At 62.5% G+C, this 22,684-nt stretch overlaps 1 protein-coding gene across 6 annotated transcripts; it reads right to left on the bottom strand.

Annotated features, from left to right (window-relative positions):
- Positions 1-5: 5 nt before the first annotated feature.
- SMTN (smoothelin) lies at positions 6-22,667 on the bottom strand. 6 transcript variants are annotated; one of them, XM_055404654.2, is made up of 21 exons: positions 22,513-22,667; positions 20,673-20,803; positions 16,005-16,153; positions 15,521-15,614; positions 15,352-15,430; positions 15,135-15,232; positions 13,719-14,042; positions 13,557-13,629; positions 12,901-12,972; positions 12,332-12,817; positions 11,955-12,127; positions 8,798-8,950; positions 8,628-8,703; positions 7,411-7,575; positions 7,257-7,319; positions 6,983-7,046; positions 5,879-6,052; positions 5,540-5,657; positions 4,632-4,783; positions 3,482-3,646; positions 174-312 (listed from the first exon to the last, which is right to left on the bottom strand). In XM_055404654.2, exons 2-20 carry the CDS (start codon positions 20,721-20,723, stop codon positions 3,502-3,504), a joined length of 2,709 nt encoding a protein of 902 aa, XP_055260629.2. In that variant the 5' UTR covers positions 20,724-20,803; positions 22,513-22,667; the 3' UTR covers positions 174-312; positions 3,482-3,501. The 6 variants fall into 6 exon arrangements, with proteins under 6 accessions (XP_055260628.2, XP_088684464.1, XP_055260630.2 ...); XM_055404653.2 differs by lacking the exon at positions 3,482-3,646 and having other exon boundaries at positions 6-312; XM_088828338.1 differs by lacking the exons at positions 3,482-3,646; positions 22,513-22,667 and adding an exon at positions 10,015-10,107 and having other exon boundaries at positions 6-312.
- Positions 22,668-22,684: the final 17 nt, after the last annotated feature.

Here is a 22,684-nt window from a genome sequence, read left to right as displayed (position 1 = left end):
CCGGGTCGTTGAAAACCAATAATTTATCAAAACGCTGCGTGTTTGCGTGGGAAGGTGCCGCGACAGACAGGGCAGCGGTGGGCAGGCGCACAGGGAGGGGACGGTGCCTGGGTGGTGGGCGCTGCGTGCCGCGGGCGGCCGTGCGGGCGGCGGCGGGGAAGCTAGACGTTCTTGCCGCGCAGGCGCAGCTCGTGGCGCCGCAGGTGGTTGTAGAGCGATTGCACGTAGGTGAAAACGCACTTGGGGTCGGGCTTCTTGCCCATGATCATCATGTCCTCCACCTCCACCAGGGGTACGCAGTCCACCAGCATCCTGCCGGGAGGGGGCACAGGAGTGATTGTCAGCGCCGGCCCCACCTCCTGCGGCGACCCCTTTACTTGAAGGTCTTTCCAGTGCCCAGTGCCGCAGCCTGCGGGTCTTCCATAAACTCGACTCCTGAGCGATTGAATAGGGGAAAAGCCTTCTAGGAAGGCGGAAACCCCAGGCCCCACCCTCCCACGCCTGGAGGCACCCTGGTGGGGAGCAAGGCCAGGCAAATGGAGGCGAAAGAGGAGATCCCTGCCACATCCCTTGTGGCCAGGCCCGGGGACCTACTGCAGGGTCGAGGTCTCAACCCCTAACCCTGGGGAGGTCCTGACTTCAGACCCCGCCCACTTATTTCTGGAGGGCCGCCTCCTTCTCACTCCCAAAGGTTCACTCTAGCTGGAAAAGCCTTTCAGTTGGACCGTGGTACCCAAGGGGTCTCAAATCCTTCTCTGCATCCAGGACCACTCCGGTGACCTTCTGAACCCTGGATTATCTGCCAGCTCCCTGGCCTGGGACCTCCTGTAGAGCACTTGGGAACCCCTATCTGCCTCAAGGGCCATCCCTGCTGTATGAGATGGAGGCCAGGAAGGTGTATTTATGTGTGGGAGGCAGTTCTTTAACAGGGGGGCACAGATGAGTGTCCCAGTCAGTACACACTGGACCATTAGCATCACACTCGGAGCCAGGACACCCTGCTGACCATCCTCCAGAGGATCTTCCCAACCCAGGGATTGAACCCAGGTCTCCCACATTGTGGGCGGATTCTTTACCAGCTGAACCATCAGGGAAGCCCAAGAATACTGGAGTGGGTAGCCTATCCCTCCTCCAGCGGATCTTCCTGACCCAGGAATTGAACCAGGGTCTCCTGCACTGCAGGCGGATTCTTTACCAGCTGAGCTACCAGGGAAGCTCACAGAGCAGAGGAGTCATTCGTTTCCAGCTCCACCGCTTAGTAGGTGCAGGGCTGGGCCTGACGCGACCCAGGCCCCCAGCCCTGGATGTTGGCACCTGCCTGGGGCCTCCTTCCTTCCATATCGCAGAAGCCCTCGCCCCACTCTGAGGGGAGTGGGCTACAGCTACTAAATAACTGACAGCCCCAGGGCTCAAAGACAGAGTGTGCTTCCTGGCTCCATTTCCCCTCCCTTCCTGGAGCCAGACCTCTCCTGCCTCCCATGTGCCACGCCTGGCATACAGTTAACACTGTCACTGTTATTAAGTGAGTTTCCTTTGGCAGGGAGGGCATGAGGAAAGGAATTATTCCTGTTCCCAAGACACCCAAGGGCCCAGGACTACCTGCCATATTGCGCCTTCAAGGTCAGACCCTCAAGGTCAAACCGTGGAAGGGCCAGGGCCCACTCTCCTCTCTCCAGGACTCCTTCAGGGAAGAAGCCAGGAAAGCGGGGGACCTGTTTCGGTGCAGGCTCTACTCCCGGCCAGCCGTGGAAGCTGGAGCAAACCCTGCCCTGTGACTCGGCTTCCCCATCTTTGCAGCAGCAGCACCGTCATTCTTTGCCTCATCTGAGTCCCTGGAAGCACGGAGAATGAGAGGTTCCTGGCTCTGTCGCTGACGCTGACGTGCCGTGTGCCCTGGGGGGCGTCTCCGCCCCAGACTGGGCCTGTTCCAGCTGTGCTGAGGTCAAGAGGCAGCCTCTCTCCGTAGCTTCTTCCAGCTGCGGCTATCTCCCCGGGTACCCTGGCCTTTCCCATCGTGGAGCTCCCTCCCACCTCTGGTGTCTTCCCTGGAGACCTTATAAAGCCATTGTTTACACCGGGGCTCACGGCACAGGGCTCTGGCTGCCCCAGTGACAGGCCAAACACCAGGCAATCCGAACAACAGCACGGCTGAGTCACACTTTCCAACTGGAACGGGGCCGGACTGGGCCCCTCTCCCTCCAGGCTGGCCTGCTGGGCAGCAGCTCCTAAGTCCATATATGACCTGGAGACAGTGCCATGCCCATCCCGCCCTCACCTGCACGGCTTCTCTGAATCTATGTGTGCATGTGGGGGTGGCCCCTCACAATGGCTCCAGGCCCTGAGGGGCATCTGGGTGCATTGCGAGCTCTGTCCCTGATTCACATTACTTTAGGCAATCCTTTTTCTTCTTCTGGACCTTTTGTCTTTTCTTCTCTCTACGAAATGGGTGGGAAAAGGGATGGGACCAAGAAAAGAGCCACAAGGTGGGGAGTTTGGAGTTCCCGTTTCCGGTGCCGGCTCTGACCTACCACCCCCTTACACACACTGAGTCCACCTCTCTCTTCTCTCCTCTGAGTTCCTCGTCTGTAATGGGCAGTAAGCTCAAGATATGAATTCTCTGTACTGTGGCCCTGATGTGAGGTGACCAGACAGGAAATGCCACAGCTGGTTTGGGGATCCAGGGCCTCCACCAGAAATGTTTTCCTGTTAAACTGGCCTTGCTCCTGAGCCTCTCACCTTGGAGCATCGCGCAACTAACCCCCCAGTGCACCAACTGGAGGCTGGGACCCTCTTCCTTCCCCAGTGGATCCATCGAAACGCCTGTCTCTCCAGTTAAGGTTCTCTAGCTGGCAAGTCCATCCCCTGCCTCCCTATCCTTCATCCAGGCCTCACCCAAGGATTGTTCTAAAATGCTACCTACATCCCTTCTCTGTTTGGAAAACTTTTATGACTCTTGTCTACAGAAGGAAGTTCGGACTCCTGAATACGACCCCTTCCTCCCCCTCACACCCAGACTAAACAAACATCCTCCCCTGCCTGGGTGTGCCATGCCCTCCACATCCCTCAGCCCCACCCCGGTGCACTTGGCTGATCCCGCTGCCCAGGACTTCCTCTCCCTCCTTTAGCCTGAACTTGGTGTTCAGATGCCAGCTTGTGCACAAATGCAAGTGTGCACTTGTTTCAGTGAGCTGTCCTAGACCCGTTGGCTGGGTTGGGTGCCTCCCCCCCGGGATCCCATGGCCTCCTGGGCTTCCTCCAGCTCAGTCCTGCCCATCTATGTCATCACTGCCCATTGAAGAGAATGGTCTCATCTGCAAGGTACTGAGCAGCCGGAAGATCAGGTTGTGTCTGGCTCCTTCTGGCTCTTCTCAGGGGGCCCCTCTGCTTCCCTCCCGCAGCCTCCACCACCCCGGCTTCTCTCTGTGCCCCCATCGAGCAGATCCAGCGTAACAGGGCAGGCGAGCAAGGCGGCGTTCCTCACCGTGGGGCCCCGAGCAGGGGTTAGGACTTTTTGGTTTTTACCAGCCCCTTCTGGACCAGACAGCGGTAGAACTCCTGGATGTACGTGTACACGCACTTCCAGTCAGGCTCTCGAAGCCGCACCATGTCCTCTGTGTCCAGGAGCTGCGGGCAGTCCGCATGGGTCCTGGGGAGGGTAGGGGGCCGGGAAGGGGCGGGGGGGGGCGGCCGGGCCCGAGCGGGGCAGTGGGGTGGGAGGAAGAGGCAGAGAAGAGAGAGGGGAGGAGAACAGAGAGACACACACGTACACACACAGAGACATGAGTTCAGTTACGTTCTTGGTGCCCCAGTCTGCCAGCCTCCCGCATGCCCCCTCCCCTCCGTGGACGTGCCGCTCACTACCCGTCACTAATGGTGTGCGATGCAGACAGGGGTGGGGGCCAGATCAGTCACAGGTGCAGAGAACTCTCGGGGCAAGCGGGAGGGAACGAGGGGTGGGGGCGACGGCATGGGCGCCGGGGTTGGAGAGGAGGGCTGTGCCCCAGGGAGTGGGGGTGAGGAAGGCGTGAGAGGAGGTGGGGGGGAGGAGGGAGAAGAAATCCGGGGGGAACCAGAAAGAGAGAGGGAGCGGAGGAGAGACAGGCGGAGGAGGGTGCTGAGGGTGAGGTGCGCAGACGGGGCAATGATTCCAAAGTGGAGGACTTGCAGAAGTCCTATATAAGCCTCTGGCAACACCTATATAGGCTGGGCGGGCACGGTGCCCGGGCCAGGAGCCTCCTTTTGGAATCTCCAGCCGGGATCCCGTGGGAGCAGGAAGCTCTGGTGATGGTGGGAGGAAAGCAGGACAGAGAGAGGGCAGAGAGAGAGGGACAAGGGGGCAGACGGAGGATGGCGGGGATATGGACAGGGCCACCTGGTGGGCCTCGGCCCGGGCTGGTAGGTGGGCCTCTGGCTCCTTCGTTCCGGCGGGCACCTGGCACGCTCAGCAGCCGGTGGGTGGGGTGGAAGAGGACAGGGGCTTTCTGGGGAAGGTGGGCGGGGGGGGGTCTCAGCTGCTGAATGACAGTGGGGCTGGCCGGCTCCTCGGAGCCTCAAAGCGGCTGGGCCTGACGCAGATCGCCCAGCCCCAGACGCCTGGCCGACACCAGCAAGGTGCCGACAGCCACACTTACTCGGCGGACGAGAAGGCCACCTCGAAGTTCTGACGCCGGTTCTGTGGGCTGAGCTGCCCGTAGTCGAAGGCCTCGGGGAAGAAGTTGTGCACCAGGGCACAGAAGGCCATCCCGTCACTCCAGCTCGAGGAGAAGTTCTGGATGTCCACATGCTACGGGCAGCGGGAGGACTGGTCAGCGCCCCTCTGCCCTCCACCCTCTGGTGCTCTGGCGTTCCAGATCTAGGGCAGCCGAGCTCAGAGAGGCCCTGTGGCTTGCTCAACGTTGCACAGTAGGTGGGCAGTGCCTCCTCCCACTGTTTGTTAACTCCTGTATCTGCTAGTTAATGGGCCAGAGTGACCAAGAGGCCCAGCACCACCCAGCTAAGGCCATGGTCATGCCCTCATCACTCTTTCCCTTGTGTATAGGCATTTACCCAGTGCATTGACAGAGCAATGAGGGGGAAGACTCCAACAGTGGGGTCTGGTCCTGAACCCTGCCCACCATCCCAGGGCCCTCTCTAGGCCCTGCCACTTGATCACTTATTCAGGAATCTAGGGCATGTTATGAGGCTTCTCTGGTGGCTCAGATGGTAAAGAATTTGCCTGCAATGCGGGAGACCGGGTTCAATCCCTGGGTCAGAAAGAGCCCCTGGAGAAGGGAATGGCAACCCACTCCAGTGTTCTTGCCTGGGAAATCCCATGGACAGAGGAGCCTGGAGGGCTACAGTCCTTGGGATCACAAAGAGTCAGACATGACTGAACGACTAACACACACACACACACACACACACGGCCTGTTACGTGTCATGGAAGAGGAATTCCCACCGTCCCTGCCAGGCACAGCGGCTGTGAAGGGTACAGCTGCCGCTGGGGGACAGATGGGGGCGGGGGGGCCCTCATTGGGTCACCTGGCCTCCTAGGGCTCACCTCGTAGCCACGCGTCTTGGCTCGGCACCAGTCTAGCAACATCTGCTTGATGCTGTTGGCGTTAGGGACCCCGAAGCTGGTGGAGCGCTGCACAGCCGTGCGGGGTCCGCCCGGGCTGCTGCAGGAGCCATGTAGAGAGCCAGGTTACCATGGGCACCTTCTCCACCGGCCCACCCAGTAGGCCCCACCCAATAGAGCCCAGACCCCGCCCCATGTGGTCACTAAGCCCCGCCCACCAGAACCAGACCCCGCCCCATGTGATCACTAGGCCCCGCCCACCAAAACCCAGACCCCGCCCCGTGTGGTCACTAGGTCCCCGCCCCACCCACTGGGGCTCACCCTGCCGGGCCTTCCTTCTCCAACTTCTCAATCATAGCCTTGCGCGCCTGGGATGCTGAGGTTTTGGGCAGGCTCTGCGCCTTCATCAGCTCTTTCTTTTTCTCCGCCTGGCGTTTTTCCAGCGCCGCTAGGCTGCCAGACCGTGGGCTGGCCTCATCCTCCCGGTCGAAGATACTGAGGGGTGGGTAAGCGACTGTTAGGGCCCAGGGGAGCTGCTCCTGTGCCTCGACCCCGACTCGCCAAGGGCTAGTCACGCTCCAGACCTTACACTCTCGCGATATCTCCACCACCGGCAATGCCGGCCAGCAACAGAGGGGCTCCCATCACATGCATTTTACAGAGTAGACTGAGGCTCAAAGGAATAGAAAGCAGGAGCCAAGCTCTCGTCCACAGACTTGGCCCCAGGGGACTTCTCTTCCAAGGCTCATTATATCCTCAGGTTACAGGTGTGTTCCCATTCCAGGCACCATCAACTAATAATGACCACCAATGTGCTAACAGTAATGGTAACAACAGTAACAGCTCGTGTCTCTTGAGCCTTTTCTACAGGTCATTTTAAATTGCACAAGGGTTAGGGTGGGCTTACCACTCCCACTGAAGATAAGGAAATGGAGGACAGTGGCCTCAGATTTCAGAGGGCACGGGGAGGGGGACCAGTGCAAGGGCTTGAACACAAGTCTCTGACGCAGAGTCTCTGGACCCCTGCAGTACCCAGCCTCAATTCTTGACCCTACCTGTCCCAACATCCTCTGTCACATAGGCGTACCCCTCCTCCACGGGGTTAAGATGTAAAGATGCTCTCTGTGACATGGGACGTGGTCCTCAGACACTGGAAAGTGGCAGTGCCATCAGGTAGCTCAGTGTGGTGGGGAGGCCTCGCTAAGACCCCAAGCAAATCGTTGGCCTCCCCAGGGATCTGGCCTGGTTGAGAATTACGTGAAATGGCAAGGCAAGCAGGAGCGTTCTGACTCCCACTCTACCCCTCTCTGGCTGTGTGCCCAACATCTCCCAACACCTTGCTCTACCCATGTGTAGAATGGGCATGCAGCGAGGTCCCTGTGGCACTGACTCCTCCATGGTCTGGGAGCAGGTACCTGTGCTCACCTGCCCATCTTCTTGGATGATGAAGAGAAGGTCTTCGTTTGCATCATGGTGCTGCCACTGCCATCTGCAAGAGAGGGAAAGGGGAATGCAGTGAGGCCCCAGGCTGGGAGACGGGGGGGGCGGCTGGCGGAGGGATGGAGGGGCCACAGGCAGAGAAGAGAGAGTGACGGCTGGACACAGAGACACACAGACGAAAGTTCGGAGTGAGAGCTCGAGGAAGAGCCTGAGGAGGCGGGCTGGCAGGCAGGCGCGCGGAGACGCCCGGTGGCCTTACTCTCTGAGCGCCTCACAAAACTCGACTCCACTGTGGTGGTGCGGGCCGTCCGCGTGCCGTCATCTGCATGGGCAGGGGTGAGAGGAAGGGTGTGAGTGGAGGGGTGGAGGGCCGTGGGGGGACGCCGCGTCCTGAGCCCGGCCCGGCCCCTTACTGGACTGGACGAGCCGCTCGGTCTTGGTGACCGTGCTGATGGCTGAGCCGTCGGCCGTCTGTTGGCTGTGCCGCGTGGTGGCCCTGGTTGTCGTGTTGCCGCGGCCCTCCCCTGGCCGGGCCCGGGCCTCTTGCAGCCGCCGCTCTCGTTCCTTGTCCCGCTGGTCTGGGCGGGGGATGGTCCCACACATGCCCCAGAAAGGTCACCATCGCCCACACATACGCACGGGCACACGGGGCACACAGATGGGGAGCAGGGCCACTCGTTAGCAACCCTGAAGACACAGGGGCAAGGGCCCTCTCTGGGGGTAGCGGGGGGGAGGGGGGGCTACAACCTGCGACGCAGTGGGGGCGCGTGCTACACTCGGAAATGAGGACTAGCTGGACTTGAAGGGGGAGAGTCTGTGCGAATGAGTAGCTGAGTCAGGAGGGAGTATCTCCAGCTAGGGAGGGAGCAGCAGGGTCCAGGGAGGAGAAACTGAGTGAGGGCAGCAGCTGTGGGGGCCTTCAAACAGGTCTTAGCGGGGAGAAGAGCAGCTAGAAGTCCACGGACGGAGTCACTGGAGGTAGCTGAGAAGCCATTTGATCCAGGGACAGGGTAGCTGGGAGAGAAGCTGGCAAAGGGGGTAACTGCCCCGACATCCTCTGTAACATAGGCATACCCTGCCTAGAGAAGCAGCAGGTGGGTGGGCAGAGAGGCTGGCCAGCCATCCGTGGGCCCTGCAGGAAGCAGCTAGATCCAGAGAGGGAGTAATTGAGAGAATCTGGAGAAGCAAATGGGACTAGAAGCTGCAGGAAAGAACAGCTGGGTCCGGGGCAGGGGGAGTAGCTGTGCCCGGGGAAGGAGGCAGAGCCCAAGGTGGTCATCAGTGGACCTTGAGGAGAGAGAAGCAGCTGGGAGGAGTATCTGGATTCAGGGAAGGAGCAGTTGACAGAACTTGGAGAAGCAACCGGATGGAAGCAGGAGTTGCTGGGGGAGAGAGTAACTGGAGTCTAGGAGGGAGAAGAGAAGCTGGTTCTGGGTCTGGGAAGCAGGAGAGGAGCATCTAGAAAATGGAAGCGCTGGATCCGGAGGAAGGAGGCCAGGCAAGAGGGGGTCCAGAAAAGGCGAAGCTGAGTGTAGGGAAGATGCTGGGGTGTGGCTGAACCGCAGTGCCCGTGAGCAGACCCCAGTGAGGGCAGCTGGGCCGGGGGCGGGGCGGGCACCGGGCTCTCTACCTCTCTTCCTCTGTCGGAGCTCGCGCAGTGCAGCCCGGATGAGCTTCCGCTCCTCAAAGTCCGTAGTCTGATCCAGCTGCAGACAGAGCCCCCATCATTGCCCACCTGGTGCCCGCCCCCCTGGCCCCCGCCCCCCGCCCCCCACCCAAGTCCACCAGACGCGGCCGTACCATCTTGTCCAGGACACTCTCGTCCTCAATAGCCATCAGCTCCTCGGCGCTCAGTGGGCTCCGGCTCCCTGGTGCTTTGTCCACTCGGGTCTGCTCGGCGCCATTGGCCACCTCCACTGCGGCAGAGGGGGGCTCTGCCGGCTCTGGCTCCATCTGCGGAGAGGGGAAAGGGCATGTGTTATAAACAGGGCTGTAGATGAAACCAGCTGTGCCTCCAAAGGACAAGAGACCAGGCCCTGGGGCTACTGGCACAGCCTTTGAAAGACCACTAGCCAGCTGGGCCGCCTGCCCGAGGATGGCCACGTTGGTATGAGACTCAGGGAAGAGGCACTGAGAGATTTGTTGTTGGGCTTCCCGTGTACCCAGAACTGTCTTAATGCAGCTAAGGGTGGTGATAACGGCAATTTCCATTCAGCAGTGAGCACTGTGTGAATACTGGTATTTTAACAGAAGGGAAAGCTGAGGCTCAGGGCAGCTGTGGGACTTGTCCCCAGTCCTTCTGTAAGTGTGATGTGACCTGGGGTCTGAGCTGAAGCCTAATCCCTGAACCCAAGTTCCTTCTGCCGCTTCATTCCCAGCCCCCTCCCAGGCAGGCTCCCTGTCCTGCCCGTTCCCAAAGCCTGGGTCCTCCTGGGCCACTGCCCAGGCAGCACGTGTCCCCCTTCCACATGGTGAGGGAGCTGGACCAAGGCCCACAGGCTCCTGACCAGGTGTCTGACCAGGGCTGCCCAGAGCCACGTCCTCTCTGGAGTTTGCTCCTGCTCCCCACTCCCAGCACGTCACCCCCTAAGGGGCCTCTGCAGCCCCAACCTAGCCCCCTACCTGTCCCAGGGCATCTCCCCAGATCCCATGCAGACAAGCCCCCAGCCTAGCTATCACAGCCCAGTCCCCTCCTGGCAGGGCCCCTTGGTCTGATGTAAGGGTAAGGAGAGACGAGGTGGCAGCTGCTTCGGGGAGGCTCGGCCTGGCTGGGGCAGGGAGTGGGGGTGGGGCTGGGGGCTGGGCCCCGGCCAGGGGCTGCCAGGGCAGCCACCACGCGTGCTTCAGGGCCAGGGGCATGGCACCATCTCGCCATAGCCTTGGGGCACCAGTGCCCCAGTCCTCTGTACAGACAGGGAAACTGAGGCTCAGAGCGGGTGGTGGCACACCTAAGGTCCTCTGGCAGAGGCCGAGCCTGGCTCAAAACCACCCACTCCCGGCAGCCCACAGGGACTTACAAGACTGGCGCTGTGGGCAGGGCCGGCAGAGGAGCGGCGGCGGGTGCTGAAGGCAGGCGGGTGGGCTACGGGGGTCCCGGCATCCTCGGCCGCCTGGAACAGGGCCTCGGGGTCTGCGGCGGCCAGGAGCAGCTCACTGGGTTCCAGCTCGGGCTCAAGGTCGGGCGCAAGTGGGACCCCCAGCCGCAGGCTCAGCACCTCCACCTGCCTGCCCAGCACGTCCAGCCGCCGGCTCAGCACGGCTGTCTCCGCTCGCAGCTCTTCGGCTGCCCGGGCCACCGGCTCCACGGCCGAGGCTGCTGCTTCAGCGGCCTGGGTCACCGCCGCCCGGCCCGCCTCCGCCACCGCCCGCAGCTCCTCCAGGGCCCGGCCCAGTCGCTCCTCGAGGGCTGTGGCCAGCTCCCAGCCCGGCCCTGGGACCCCTGGCATGGTGCTGGCGGGGGGCTGCGTGGTGGGATGACGCCGGGGACAGTGCTGGGGACCGTCGCTCCTGGCTGGCCGACTCAGGCTTTGCAGCTGGTCCTGAGGGCGCAGGCAAGGGCAGCGGGCCTGCCCCGCCCCTGCTGGCCTCCCGGCCCGCCGCCCGCCAGCTGGGGCTGTAGCCCAAATAGAAACCTATTCTGGGCTCCCTCTGGGGGGGGCGTGGGGGAGGGGCGGCCTGCCTAAGCAGGCGGACCGCCAGGCCTGGCCCTGGCCCTGCTGAGATCGCAGACCGGCAGCACAGTGAGGCTGCCCAGGTGCTGAAGGACGGCCTATGCCCCGTGGCTGGGGAAACTGACGGAGGGAGCAAGGAACGGGCCTGTCAGGGCCCCCGTGTGCATGAGCGGAGAGGACCCTGCCTGCCAGGCTCCAGATGCCTGCATCCTCTGCTCTGCCCTCATGAAAGCCTTGAGCGGGGGCGGGCAGGACTTCGCGCAACCTGCTGTGGCGAGCGCCTGGTCCCTGAGATAAACGTCCTCTGCCGGCCTCTGTGCTCAGATCCCACCACGAGTTTGAGCAGGGGCATCCCAGGCGCACCATCTGCCTCCCTTTGGTTCTGGAGGGGGACGCTGAGGCCAATTGGTGGTCTCCCATCATCCCCAGGGCCTCAGCCACCCTGTCCTCACCTCCTTGGCAGAGGACGGTTTAAGTGCCGACCTAGGAGGGGAAGGGTGCTTCCTGCCCCCACCCTCTCCCTGTCACCCCTAAAGCTGGCTTCATTCTCTCTCACTTCGAAGTCCCACTCAGGCCCTGGAGCAGAACTGAGGCCATTACCTGGGCAGCCGGGTGACTCGCTGGGGATTCCATCCCCTGCAGAGCTTCCAGCCAGCTGATGCTGGGTTCCAGGATGAATAATGGAAGGCTGCAGCGGATTCAGTTCCCGCGGCACCTGCTGGGCTGCTGCCTCACCTGACTGGCACCCCCCTGCCTGTGCCCCCATCGGTGCTTCGGCCCAGTCTCCCCTCCCCCGAGATGCTGACGCAGATGGCAATCGCTAATCTCCAGTCTCCCAACGGGCCAGGCTGATCTTGGATGAGCAGATGAGCGGCTCTGCACCTCAGGGCTGAGGTCCAGCGCACGGTCGGAGCAGGGGCCCTGCGGCTGCTGCAGGATGGGGGGTGGGGGTGGGGGGTCAAGCCCTCACCACCCTCCCTGACCTCAGTTTTCCCATCTGTTCATGAGGAATGCACTGGCCAATTCCGGAGTAGGGACCGGAGATCATCACGTGGGATGCTTAAGGCCGGTACGCAGTGAGCTTCCAACACGCCTAGTGGCTGATTGGCGAGGGTCTGGCCTTAACTCTGCCACCAACTGGTTGTGGGCTGGGGGCACCTCCTCTGTCTGGGCCTTGGTTTCCCATGTGTGCAGTAGGAGAGGATCCCGGCGAGCCCTAACACCCTGAAGCCGTCCACATGAGGCCGATCGTGGGGAGGCTGGTGGGATGAGGAGGAAGGGCTCACCTTTGTGCTGCAGCCTCCTCGGCTACCCAGGGAGGCAGGGCTGAAGCTGGTGACGTGGGTGACACTGCCCAGCCGGGCTACGTTCCCAGGGCTGCTGATATGGGTGACGGTGCTCTTGCCCCCACTGCTGGTGCTAAGGAGGGTGGGGGGCGCCCGCAGCCCCAGCGTCAGTTCTGGAGGGGGAGAAGGACGACCGTCAGGATCAGGTGGGGGTCGGGCGTGGGGGCGATTGCCAGTCCAGGCTGATGGCGCCCCTTGTTCCCAGCGCACTCTCTGGAGACACCCTGAGCCCTGGCCATGGCACGTGTCCTGTATGCGGAGCTGGGCGGCCACAGGCCCGCAACCCCCAGCAGTGGGGAGGCAGAGGGGAGGCCTACCTGCCCTCTGGTTGCCCATGGGCAGCAGCACCCGGCCTGTGGAGGCCTGGCCCCGGCCATCCTTGATCTCGATGGTGAATGTGGTCTTCATGCTGGCCCCTGGCTCGGCGGTGCCCACGGCCACGGGCAGCGGGGCGCTGGGCTCCTCTGAGCGGGCCACAGGCCCCCCTGCTCTGTTTTCAAGGGACCTGACGGCCAATCCCCGCCCCCTGGGGCCCTCCTCCCCGGGGCAGCTCTGAAGCTGGGCCAGGGGCCGGGCTGTTCCCCGCGAGGAGGGGCCACTGGAGGAGGAGGCGGCGGCAGGGGTGGTGCTGGTGTGGGAGGGGCCTGGGAGCCTGGCAGGGGTCGAGGGGCTGAGGGCCACGCGGGATGGGCCTTCCTGGAGCCCAGCAGCTGTAGGAGAATCGGATGTGAACTTGCGCACGCGGTCCCGGACGGAGCCCGCCCGCTGGAACGGGGAAGGTCCGCTGGCAAGAGGGGTGGGCTCTAGATGGGACGGGGCAGGCCGTCAGTGGTTGGCTGGGACAGGCACTGCCCAGAGCCCAGGGCTGGGGGAAACAGGCAAGTACCTCGGTTCTGGGCTGGCTGGCGGGGGCTGAGCACAGACAGGGGGCGTTGGCAGGGGCGAGGGTCAGCCAGGTCTGGCAGTGTGGGGAGGCGGTAGCGGCCATGTTGGGGGGGGAGAGAAAGGAGAGTGGACGGTAGGGACCACCTCTTGCAGTTCTCTCTTCCACACCTCTCTAGCCTACCAGCCCATCCTGCAACTCCCACAGCTCCCAGCTTCCCCACTCAGCCGCGTCTCTCTCTCTCTCTCACAGGCCCCTCCTCCCATTCCGGGACTGACCCCAGGATGATTTGGACACTCCCAGGAGCTGAGGCTAGGCTTGGGCCGGAGAAGGGTGCCCAGATCCTCCCTGCCGATGGGGAAGGGGGCCACTCCCCTGGCCAGCACTGCCCACGGCTCCAGCTGGGAGATGGGTGCACTCCCTTATTGGGGAAAAGAATGTGCCTGAGGCCCGTTGCCTTTCAAGGCTGCAGGAGAGCCTCTGGCCATGGGTGGGGGGGAGTGGGCCGGGCGGGGGGCGGGGACACCTCGGGGGCAGTGGGAGGAGGCAGTGTCAGAGAGGGCCTGGACCCGAGGGTGCTGGAGCCGTCCAGGCACCACAACCCATTTTGCAGGCAGGGAAGGGGAAGCCCGCGCTGTCTCTGCTACCAGAACCCTCACCTGCTCTCTTTGTGTCGGAGCGACCTTTGGCGGGGCCTTGGGCGGCAGGGGGCTCCGTGGGGCCGGGCGGGAGCTGCAGGGGAGACACGGTTTGGGCAGGGGCCTGACTCCCAGACCCGGGAGCTCACCTGCCTGGTAACCCCGCCCCTCAGTCCGACTCACCTTGTCGACAACCTGCCTGTCTGTGCTGGGGGTGGCTGGAGGCTCCTGGGGCTGAGGGCTGGCGGCCCTGGGTGGGCTGGGGGGAGGCTCGGGACTGCCCAGAGCCTCGGGGCCGGGGCACGGGGCCTCCTCGGCAGGCTCCAGCGGAGGCTCAGGAGAGGTAGTGCTGGGCGAACTGTCGGCTGAGGCAGGTGGGCTGGGTGTGTCCCCGAGAGGGGCCCGCAGCAGGAGCGTCACCGTGGTCACATCCCGGCTAGTGCTGCTGGGGGTCGGGGTTGGCTCTGGGACCACCACCTGCTGCTTCTGTTCCTCTGGCTTCGGCACCTGCAGGAAGCCCACAGGATGCGGCCGAGACTCCCTAGGCTGGCAGCGCCCTGGGCAGGGCATGCAAAGCAGAGGGGCTGGGCATGGCTTCCTGCAAGTGCACCTGCACAAGCGTGGTCGGTGGCGCACCACGGGCAGTCTCTGATGCCCACTTCCAACCTCTTGGCACTGCCTGGCCACAGGAAGTTTAGAGAGGACCAGGTCCTGATGCCAGGGGTTGGGGTCAGCAGAAGACCTACTGGGGACTCCCAGACTAAACAGATTCCTGGAGTGGAGACCCCTGACCCCTGGCCTCAGCCTGGTTAACCCGTGGGGTAGGGTGTTTCCCAGGTGGCACAGTGGTGAAGAATCTGCCTGCGATGCAGGAGATGCGGGTTTGATTCCTGGGTTGGGAAGATCCCCTGGAGGAGGGAATGGCTACCCACTCCGGTATTCTTGCCTGGAGAGTCCCATGGACAGAGGAGCCTGGCGGGCTACAGTCCACAGGTTCGCAAAGAGTCGGACAGACTGAGCGACTAACACTAGGGGGCAGCCCTGCCAGGCCAAGGGACCCAGTGGCTCTGCTGGCCACTTAAGGAACCTGCAGGGCCCGACCTCTCATCCACACGCCCAGGAGAACAGACCCTGCGATCAGCTGGGGCCTGAAGGCAGGACCCGATGAGCCAAGGTAAGGATGTGGGCTTTCTGGAGCAGAAGGGGCGGCCACGGATGGTCTAAGCTGGGCCAGAGCCAGTGTCTGATTTGCATTTCAGGGAGATCCCTGGTCTGCTGAGTGGAGGCTGGATGGCTAGTGTGGGGGTGGGAGGTAGGCTGGGAGCAGGGAGGCCAGCAGGGTGGTAATGGGAGACAGACAGGAGCATGGGAGCAGTGCAGATAAGCTGGCTTTGCTGGGGAGGCCTGGGTAGAGACGAACTCTGGAGTGGGGACATGTCACCAGAGCTTGCCTGGGAGAGTGGGGCAGAAGCCTGAGATTAGAGCCCCAGTATTCCCCAAGCACAAGCTGGGCGCCATCCACCCACAATCAGTGAAAGGCACACAGGCGCCCTGCGGTGCTGGGATGGGTGGGCCCAGGACTGCGCCCATGCCCCTCACCTCACACGGCTCCAGTCGGTGTGCTGCCTGCCGCTTGCTGTCCTCTCTTGAGCCACTGTTGGGACGCCCGCTGTACAACCTTCCAGCCAAGGTGGCGGCTGGAAGGGAAGGGAGAAGTGTCAGGTGAGAGGCGGGGGTCCGGGGGGCAGGTGGTGGTGGAGGAGTCGCTGAGGGCAGCGCGCAGCGAGGCCAGGGTGATACAGGGCGGGGCGCGTACCCTCGATCTCCTGGGCTCGCACGCGGCGGATGGCGGCTCGGATCAGCTTGCGCTCCTCGTACTCCGCGGCACCCCGCAGCTGTGGGTGAGGGGTGGGCCTCGGGTGTTGGGCTGTGAGTCAGGTCTTCACCGGCCTGGCCCCCTCCCTTGCCCCTGGCCCAGGCCTCACCAGTGTGGTCAGCTCCTCCACATCGTTCATGGACTCCAGCCGTCCTGCCAGCCGCGCCAGAGCAGCCCGCTGCTCTGCCTCCCGCTGCTGGGAGCTGTGGGGACACCGTGACTGGTCACCTCCACGGCCAGGGCCGACTCCTGGAGGGTGTGGGCTGAGGGTGGAGGCCAGGACGAGGTGCCGGAACCTCGGCAGAGGGGCAGGTAGCTGTGCACACCCTCTGGCTACACGCTGGCACATGCACGCCCAGGCACCAGAGCGCTGATACCACACGGGCGTGGCCAGGCACGTGGTCCACGCCTACAAACATCCCTGTGTACTACTCCGAATGCGTGCCCATGCTGCCGTGTGCACACCCAGATGGGCAGCACACACCTGGCTCAGGCCTGCCTGAACAGCAGGCACTGAGCCCTGGCACATTTGGCCCCACCTGCACGTCCTCCCTCCCCACCCCCCCCACCCCACCCCTGCCACCGACACTCACTGCAGCCAGTTCTCCTTGTTGTCCTGCCGCTCGGCGCGGAAGCGCTTGGATGCCAGGGCCTCCTCCTCGCGTTCCAGCTCCTGCCGCTGCAGCTCCCGGATGGCCGAGCGGATGCGCCGCCGCTCTGCCAGATCTGCCGTGACCTCCAACTGCGGGACAGGCGGAGGCGGGGTGGGGGGGGCAAGTCATTTTGGCTGCCAGGGGCGGAGGGCGGGCAACCAGCCGCCCACGGCTCGGCCTGGGGCACAATGAGTGGTCTGTCTCGGCTCCCTCTGCCCCAACCCCATCACGTGCCTACCCGCCCACCCAAACCTGGTTTCAGAGGAGACCCGGATCACAGCCAGGGCTTCTGGATGGCCCACCATGCGCAGTGATCCACAGACTGGGCAGCCGGCATCCCACCCACCTGAGCCAGAGGCCAAGTCAGGCACACCTTCCTGTGACTCGACTCCTGCCTCTCAGAGCCCTTCATCGAACCCCAAGAGCCACGGAGTGGCTCATTTGTGGAGGAGGAGAGAGGCCATCCTAAGGGCCCCTAGCAGCATCCCTGGGCAGGGAAGGGTGATTCGGGCTGCTGGGGTCCAGCTGAGAGCAAAAGAGACTCCCACAGTCCAGGAGCACCACAGCCTTGCTGATGGGTGGCAGGCTCATCCATACTGGACAGATGGGGAAACTGAGGCAGGGGCAGGCCCTCAGGAGTCAGAGCTCCTTGCCTGGCCAGGGGCTCTTTTTCTCCCTATACTGGTCCAGCTCCAGCCACCATTAAAGAAGAAAAGGGGCTGGTGCCCATAATGTGAGGGCCAACCCCCCAGACAGATAAGGCAGCTGCACTAGGGTCTACCCAGGGTCCTAAAGAGGGCATCCATGGGGACAGGTGCTCCCACCAGCTTCTCAGCCCGTCCCTCCCTGGCAAATTGAAGGTGACTGGTCTAACCAGGTCTGGGAAAGGGCACCTTCTCTGGGCGGTCAGCCAGCCCTATTGTCCCCACCCCCATCCCCCCCACGGAGCCTCTGTGGGAGAGGGGAGAGTGGACTGGCTTAGGGCCCCCAGGACGATAATGGCAGAGATAAGCCTCCAGGGTGGGGTCTGTGCCAGGTGGGGGCAAGTATACACACAGTGATTTCCTCTGTCCCTACCAGCCCCCCTCCTCCGTCCCCAAGAGACAGGCCTGGGGACACTCTACTGCCCTTCTTTTTCCGCCTCCTCTGCCATCATTCCTTCCTGCTCCCTGGGGAGTCAGGTGGGAGCGGGGTGGGGGGGTGGTTTAAGCGGGGAGTGTGGCTGGCCCAGCTTAGCCATGAGCTAACTTGTACCAGTCTGAAGATAGTAGAGACAAGTGACAGAGCCCCCCAGGGAGCCTTCAGTCTTCACATTCCCGAGGAGCTATATGAGGGTCCCTGGAGGCTCAAGACAGGACCCCCCCCAGCTGGCTCCAGCCCCAGTCGATCTCGGCTGGGTGGTCAGAATCATATCCCCAACTTTTCTGGTCTTGGCTTTCTCACTTGTCAAATGGAACAATGGTCCCCCTTTGGGACAGTTGGTGGGGATAGGGGAGGTGACTCGGGGTCCCCCACCTTGCAGAGCTGTGTATGATTGATTCCAGAGGCAGACAAGAGGGGAGAGAGAAAAGCGAGGGAAGTGAGGACAGGATCCCCAGAGGCATGTATAATGTTTACTGAGAATCTGTGTGCCAGATCCTGGGCTGAGTCCCATACCTGTCCTAACTTCACAGAAGCCCTAGGCACTCTATTACTCCCATTTGACAGAGGAGGACACTGATCTGAGCCAGGGTTTGAACCCAGGTTTCCGTGACTCTGGGGCCTTCCCTGGGCTGAGGATAGCTCTGACTGTTGTCTGTCTGCTATGGTGAGTATCTTGAGGACCCTCGTACTGTACTGGGGACCCCTTGCAGCCTGGACTAGAGATGCCCTGGGGTTTAAGGGAGCCTATTATGTGGGAGGGGGTGGAGAATGAGGCTCACCTCTCCACCCCCAGTCCTGACCTTGACTCAGGTCCCTAGCCCTCTGTGGTAAGCTAGATTGTGGGCCTGGGGGGCCAGCTGATGCAGCCCTTCCTGTGCAGAGGGTAAAGAGGCTCAGAGATGCAATGAGCCCTAGCCCTTTGTCTCCTGGGTTCCCCTTCCCAACCCCCTGGAATCCTGAGATGGGGTTCTCATCCTTGAAGAAAGGCTTATGTGGGAACTTCTGCCCACCCCTGGGAGCCTCAGCGTCCCCATCTGAAAAATGGGAGCCTCTGTCTGATCCCCGCCCCGCCGTGGGTGGGGCAGGGTTGGGGAATGGACAGCCCCACCACACTGGTCACCCTAGCGCATGACCCTTCCCTTTGGGCTTGGAGACAAAGGTCCGCCCACAGTGTCCCTGCTGTGTGTCCCGCATTCCCCGCCCTCTCCGGCCCCACCGCCCTGAGTGGAGGGGGCTGTTGTTGGGAGGGAAGGAAGTACAAAGCGCCATTGTCCGCCGGGGGGAAAAGGGAAAGAGATGGGGCGGTTTCCGAAACTGCCCGGTGAAATTCTCCTGGGAGGAAAGAGGGTGCTTCCTCCTCCCGGGGGGCTGGGCCTCCGGGTACTTTGTACTCTGGCTGCCGGGGGCGACTGAGCCCCGGCGTCTTCCTGTCCCCACCAGCACCGCGGGGGAGACTTTGCAGGCATTCGCTCAGTGCCGGCTCCTCCAGGTACGGAAGGGGACCGGCCGGCAGCGAAGCCAGGCCTCGCCAGAGGGCGCTGAAGGCACGCGGGCCGCTCGACCGCGGCCGCCCGCACCGCCCACGCCTCTCCCAAGCCGCCCGGCCCGAGGCGCGCGGCCCGGAGCCAGCCGGCCAGGAAGCCCCCCGCCCCCGCCCGCTTTAACATCCCCGGCTACGGAGGAAGCCCAGCTTCCGCAGGCCGCCCGGCTAGTGTCAGTGCCCGGTCTCCAGCCCGGGGCCGAGGCGGGGCGCACGCGCTGTTCGTGGTCCCAGGTGCCCGCTTCCCGCACAGCCCCTCTCCGAGTTCGCAGACGTGTGCGGGAGCCGAGGTCGGGAGGGCACCTCGGGTTCCCCAAGCCGGCCCGACGCCGGGGCGCGGTCGACTTTTCCCTTATAAGGCCCGGCCCCGCGGGGAGGAGCCCGGCTCGGGACGCCCCCCGCTCCTGCCACGAGGCCGGCGCGCGCGGGGCGGGACCCTCGGCGGCGCTGGGGCGCAGTAATGGCGGGCGCCTGGCCGCGGAGGGCCCGGTCCCGGAACGGGAAGGATCTGGGGAAAGGGAAGGCGGGGTTCGGGGTCCGAGACGAGGGGCGAGGTCTTGCTAGTCCTCTGCCAGGTCGGGGATGGGCGACTACAGCCAACCCTTTTCCCAGTGCCCAAGCCTGCATGAAGTAGGGGTGGCTGCTGGAGAGACCTGAGCCTGGGTGGATCCCTAGGGATGGGGATGCGCGGAGACCTGGCTTTCTCTCCACTGCCCACTTTAGGATTCTGACTTCCTGCCAGGGTGGGAGCCTTTGGAAGCCCATCTCCTTCAGGTTGCACACAGCCGCCTGTGGTGATGGCAGACCCCCAGAGTCTGAGGTGCTGTCCGAGGCCGAGTGGTAGACAGACGATGGCAGTGACTTGGCACTGCCCAGCGACTGGGCTGAGCTGGCTGGCTCCAGCCCCTGCCTCAAAGGAATGGAATGGGGGTGGGGTAGGTCATTTGTCTTCTCCCAGGGAAAGTAAATCTTTAATTTACCCCCTGGACATGGGTCAGGGGCTGAGGGGGTGGGGCTCTGGCCCCTTCTCCTGTTCCACTGCTCTCTGCCCTTGCTGGTGGGCACATACTTGCCCTGCTCGATCGCCCCGCTGCCTCTCTGTGCATGGTACTGATGTTGGGGGAGGGGCTTCAAGAAGAAGCTAGGGAAAGGGGATACAGGGGGCCCATCTTTTTCCACACCAAGATCTGGGCCCATGTCTCATTCCATCCTCATGCCAACTGAAGGACCTAGATATTCTGTTCACACACATTGCCCCCACCTCCCATTTTACAGATAGATTAGAAGTCACAGAGCTCCTAAGGGTCCCCAAGGCCTGTCTTGATGACTCTTCTGGCCTTGACTTATCCAGGTCTCTTGGTCTCCCATGATCCTCTTTGGGGGTTTGTTTGGATCCTGGCTAATCCTTTTCCTAGCTGGGTGCCCCTGGGCAGATGACGTCCCCTCTCTGAGCCACAGTGTACTCCTGGCTCTTGGAGCTGCTGTGACCATTCTGCAAGATGGTGTGCTTAGCCACCCAGCCTGCTCCCTGCTATGCCCTGGCATATTATTAATCATTGCTGCTACTGTTATCATTGGGCCAGCCTCCAGGGGTGCATACTGCCCACACTGTTGCTTGGGAGAGGCAAATCCAGCCTCCCCACACCTGTGGCTGCACGTGGGCAAGTCCTTACCAGTTACTGTTTAAACAGGTGGTGGCACTGGGGGGCTGGGAGGAACAACCTCAGCACCTGGCATGGACTGGCACATGCCACCAGAACCTCTGCATCGGCCACACGGAACGGGCCTAGCTCTGTTTCCCTGAGCCCTCCCGCTGGCCCCTCCCCCATCACCTCCTCTCCTCAGGCTGAGGGGTATCCTGGACAGACCCTGCCTCTCCGGCCTGGCTTGTCTGTCTTCATAGTAGAGATGATGGGACCACTTACCAGCTTCCGCAGGGCTCCCTCATCCAGCCCAGCTAAGGTTTCGTCAGCCATCTTGCTGGCCCCGAGCTCCGTCCGTCCCTTCCCGGTGAGTTCCCCAGTGCCTGTGGCACCTGATGCCAGCTCAGGAAATTCTGCAGGGGACAGACGTGAGTCAGGCCTGAGGAGGCCTCCAGAAACCACAGGCATTTGGGCTCTTGTGCCTCAGTTTCTCCCTCTAACCCACGATCATCCATTGCTGTCCCATCCTTCTTATCTGTGATGTCACTCCTGGCTGGGAGGTGCCTTATTCCCTCAGGTAGTGTGTGCTGGAAAACTCAACGAACCAAGAGAAGACCCTGGTTCCAGTCACCTGGACTGCTAGCTTGCTGTGTGGCTTCAGCTGGGCCCTTGCCATATCTAAGCATCAAACAGAGAGGGCAGGGATCTGGACTGTGAAGCCAGGGCCCAGCAAGGCCCACCCAAGCTGTGCTCACCACCAGGGGGTGCCCGCCACACTCCAAGGCTTCCTGCCCCACCCACCCATCTCCAGGGCCTGCCCAGCCCCCAGTCATCCCAAAAGCTCAGCCTCTGGCTATGGACTAAGCCCATACCCAAGTCCTTGCTGCTCTCGCCACTCGCACTTTCCCAGGTAACTTAAGCCATCGGAGGTAACATCCTGTTTTCCAATTCTTGAGGACAGCCCTCTGCACACACCCCTCTGCACTCCTCCCCTCCCCGCCCTCTCCTGATGCCAACTGCCCTGACTTCATGAAGCCAGGTGTCGGGACACCCAGCTCCTCCTGCGAATTCCCACACTTAGAATTCAGTTTCCCAGCTGGAAGAGCCTTCAGAAACTGATCCGCCCAGCTCCTGGACTTTGAAAAACAGGATTGGAGAGGGCCAGAGGAATGTCGTGGGGGAAGGAGGATCCCAAAGACCCAGAGGGCAGGGAATGGATTTAATCTTGGCCACCTCTAACTTCTGAAGTCCCCCTCCAAAGTGCCCTCAGGGCTCAGGACACTCCTTCTTGCCCTATTACTGTCTCTCAAAATGGCCCCCTAAATCCTGGTCCAGCTTCCCAGTGTAACTCTTTTCTTCCTCCTGCAGCCCTAACCTTTCTGGAATATCCAGGGCCCACGGCCTGACACACCAGAGGTGCTCAGTTACGGTATGGTGACTGAAATGGGCCCAGGATTGCCCCTGCTCCCGCTGATTCATCCCGCAGTCATCCCTTCTCCCTCCCCAGAACAGTCACTTTTCGAGTCACCTCACCCGGTGAATGAGTCTGGGGGTGTCCTAGTCCACACACTTGGGGTTCGCAGGACTCTGCCTGTTCAAGTCGCTGCTTGCTTCCCCATCCCTGTGGTCTCGGACAGATGGCAACCTCCCAAGCTCCCTCTGCTGCGGTCCTCCATGAGCAGTCACCAGACTTAGGTTTTGTGGACACTCTGAGTCCCCCCATATCTTCTGAGGGGCAGGGGCCCCTGATGCAGAATCTAGAATTCCCAGGGAACTCTCTTTCTCCTCAGGAATTCCCGCCGCTGCTCCACGCCAGTCGCATGGCTCCCTGTCACACAATGTGGGGTCCCTAAAGTTTGTGAGGGGCCTCAGAGGAACATAGGAGCTTCCTCGGGGTTTCTGCCCCCGTAGACTTACACCCCTGGAGGTCGTGGAGCCTTCTGGAGATCCGTGAGCGTCTTTACCCCGGGTCTCAGAACTTTTACCCCGTGGCTTAGCGCCCCCGTGAATGGGTGGGAGCTCCCAGATCTGAGGGTCCCAGAACCCTAGGAGTCCACATATCCGGGTGCCACCCTCGACCCGTCAGGGGTCCTGCTGCCGCCCGGAGGCCCCGCACACCCACCTCTTCGTCTGGTCCGCCCGTCCCGCGCGGGTTCAGGTTAGGTCGTTCGGGATCCAACAGATGGACGACTAGGAGCGGTCAGGCGGAAGACGCCGCGACCGGGATCCCAGGCCCGCTCAGCAACCGTCCCCGGGATTCTGCTAGCACCGCCTGTCCAGCCGCGCCAGCAGCC

Source organism: Moschus berezovskii, chromosome 19 (genome assembly GCF_049115385.1).
Source record: "Moschus berezovskii isolate FMDL1 chromosome 19, NW_MosBer_1.0, whole genome shotgun sequence".
Classification (NCBI taxonomy): domain Eukaryota; kingdom Metazoa; phylum Chordata; class Mammalia; order Artiodactyla; family Moschidae; genus Moschus; species Moschus berezovskii.
This window is presented reverse-complemented; position numbering and strand designations above follow the sequence as displayed.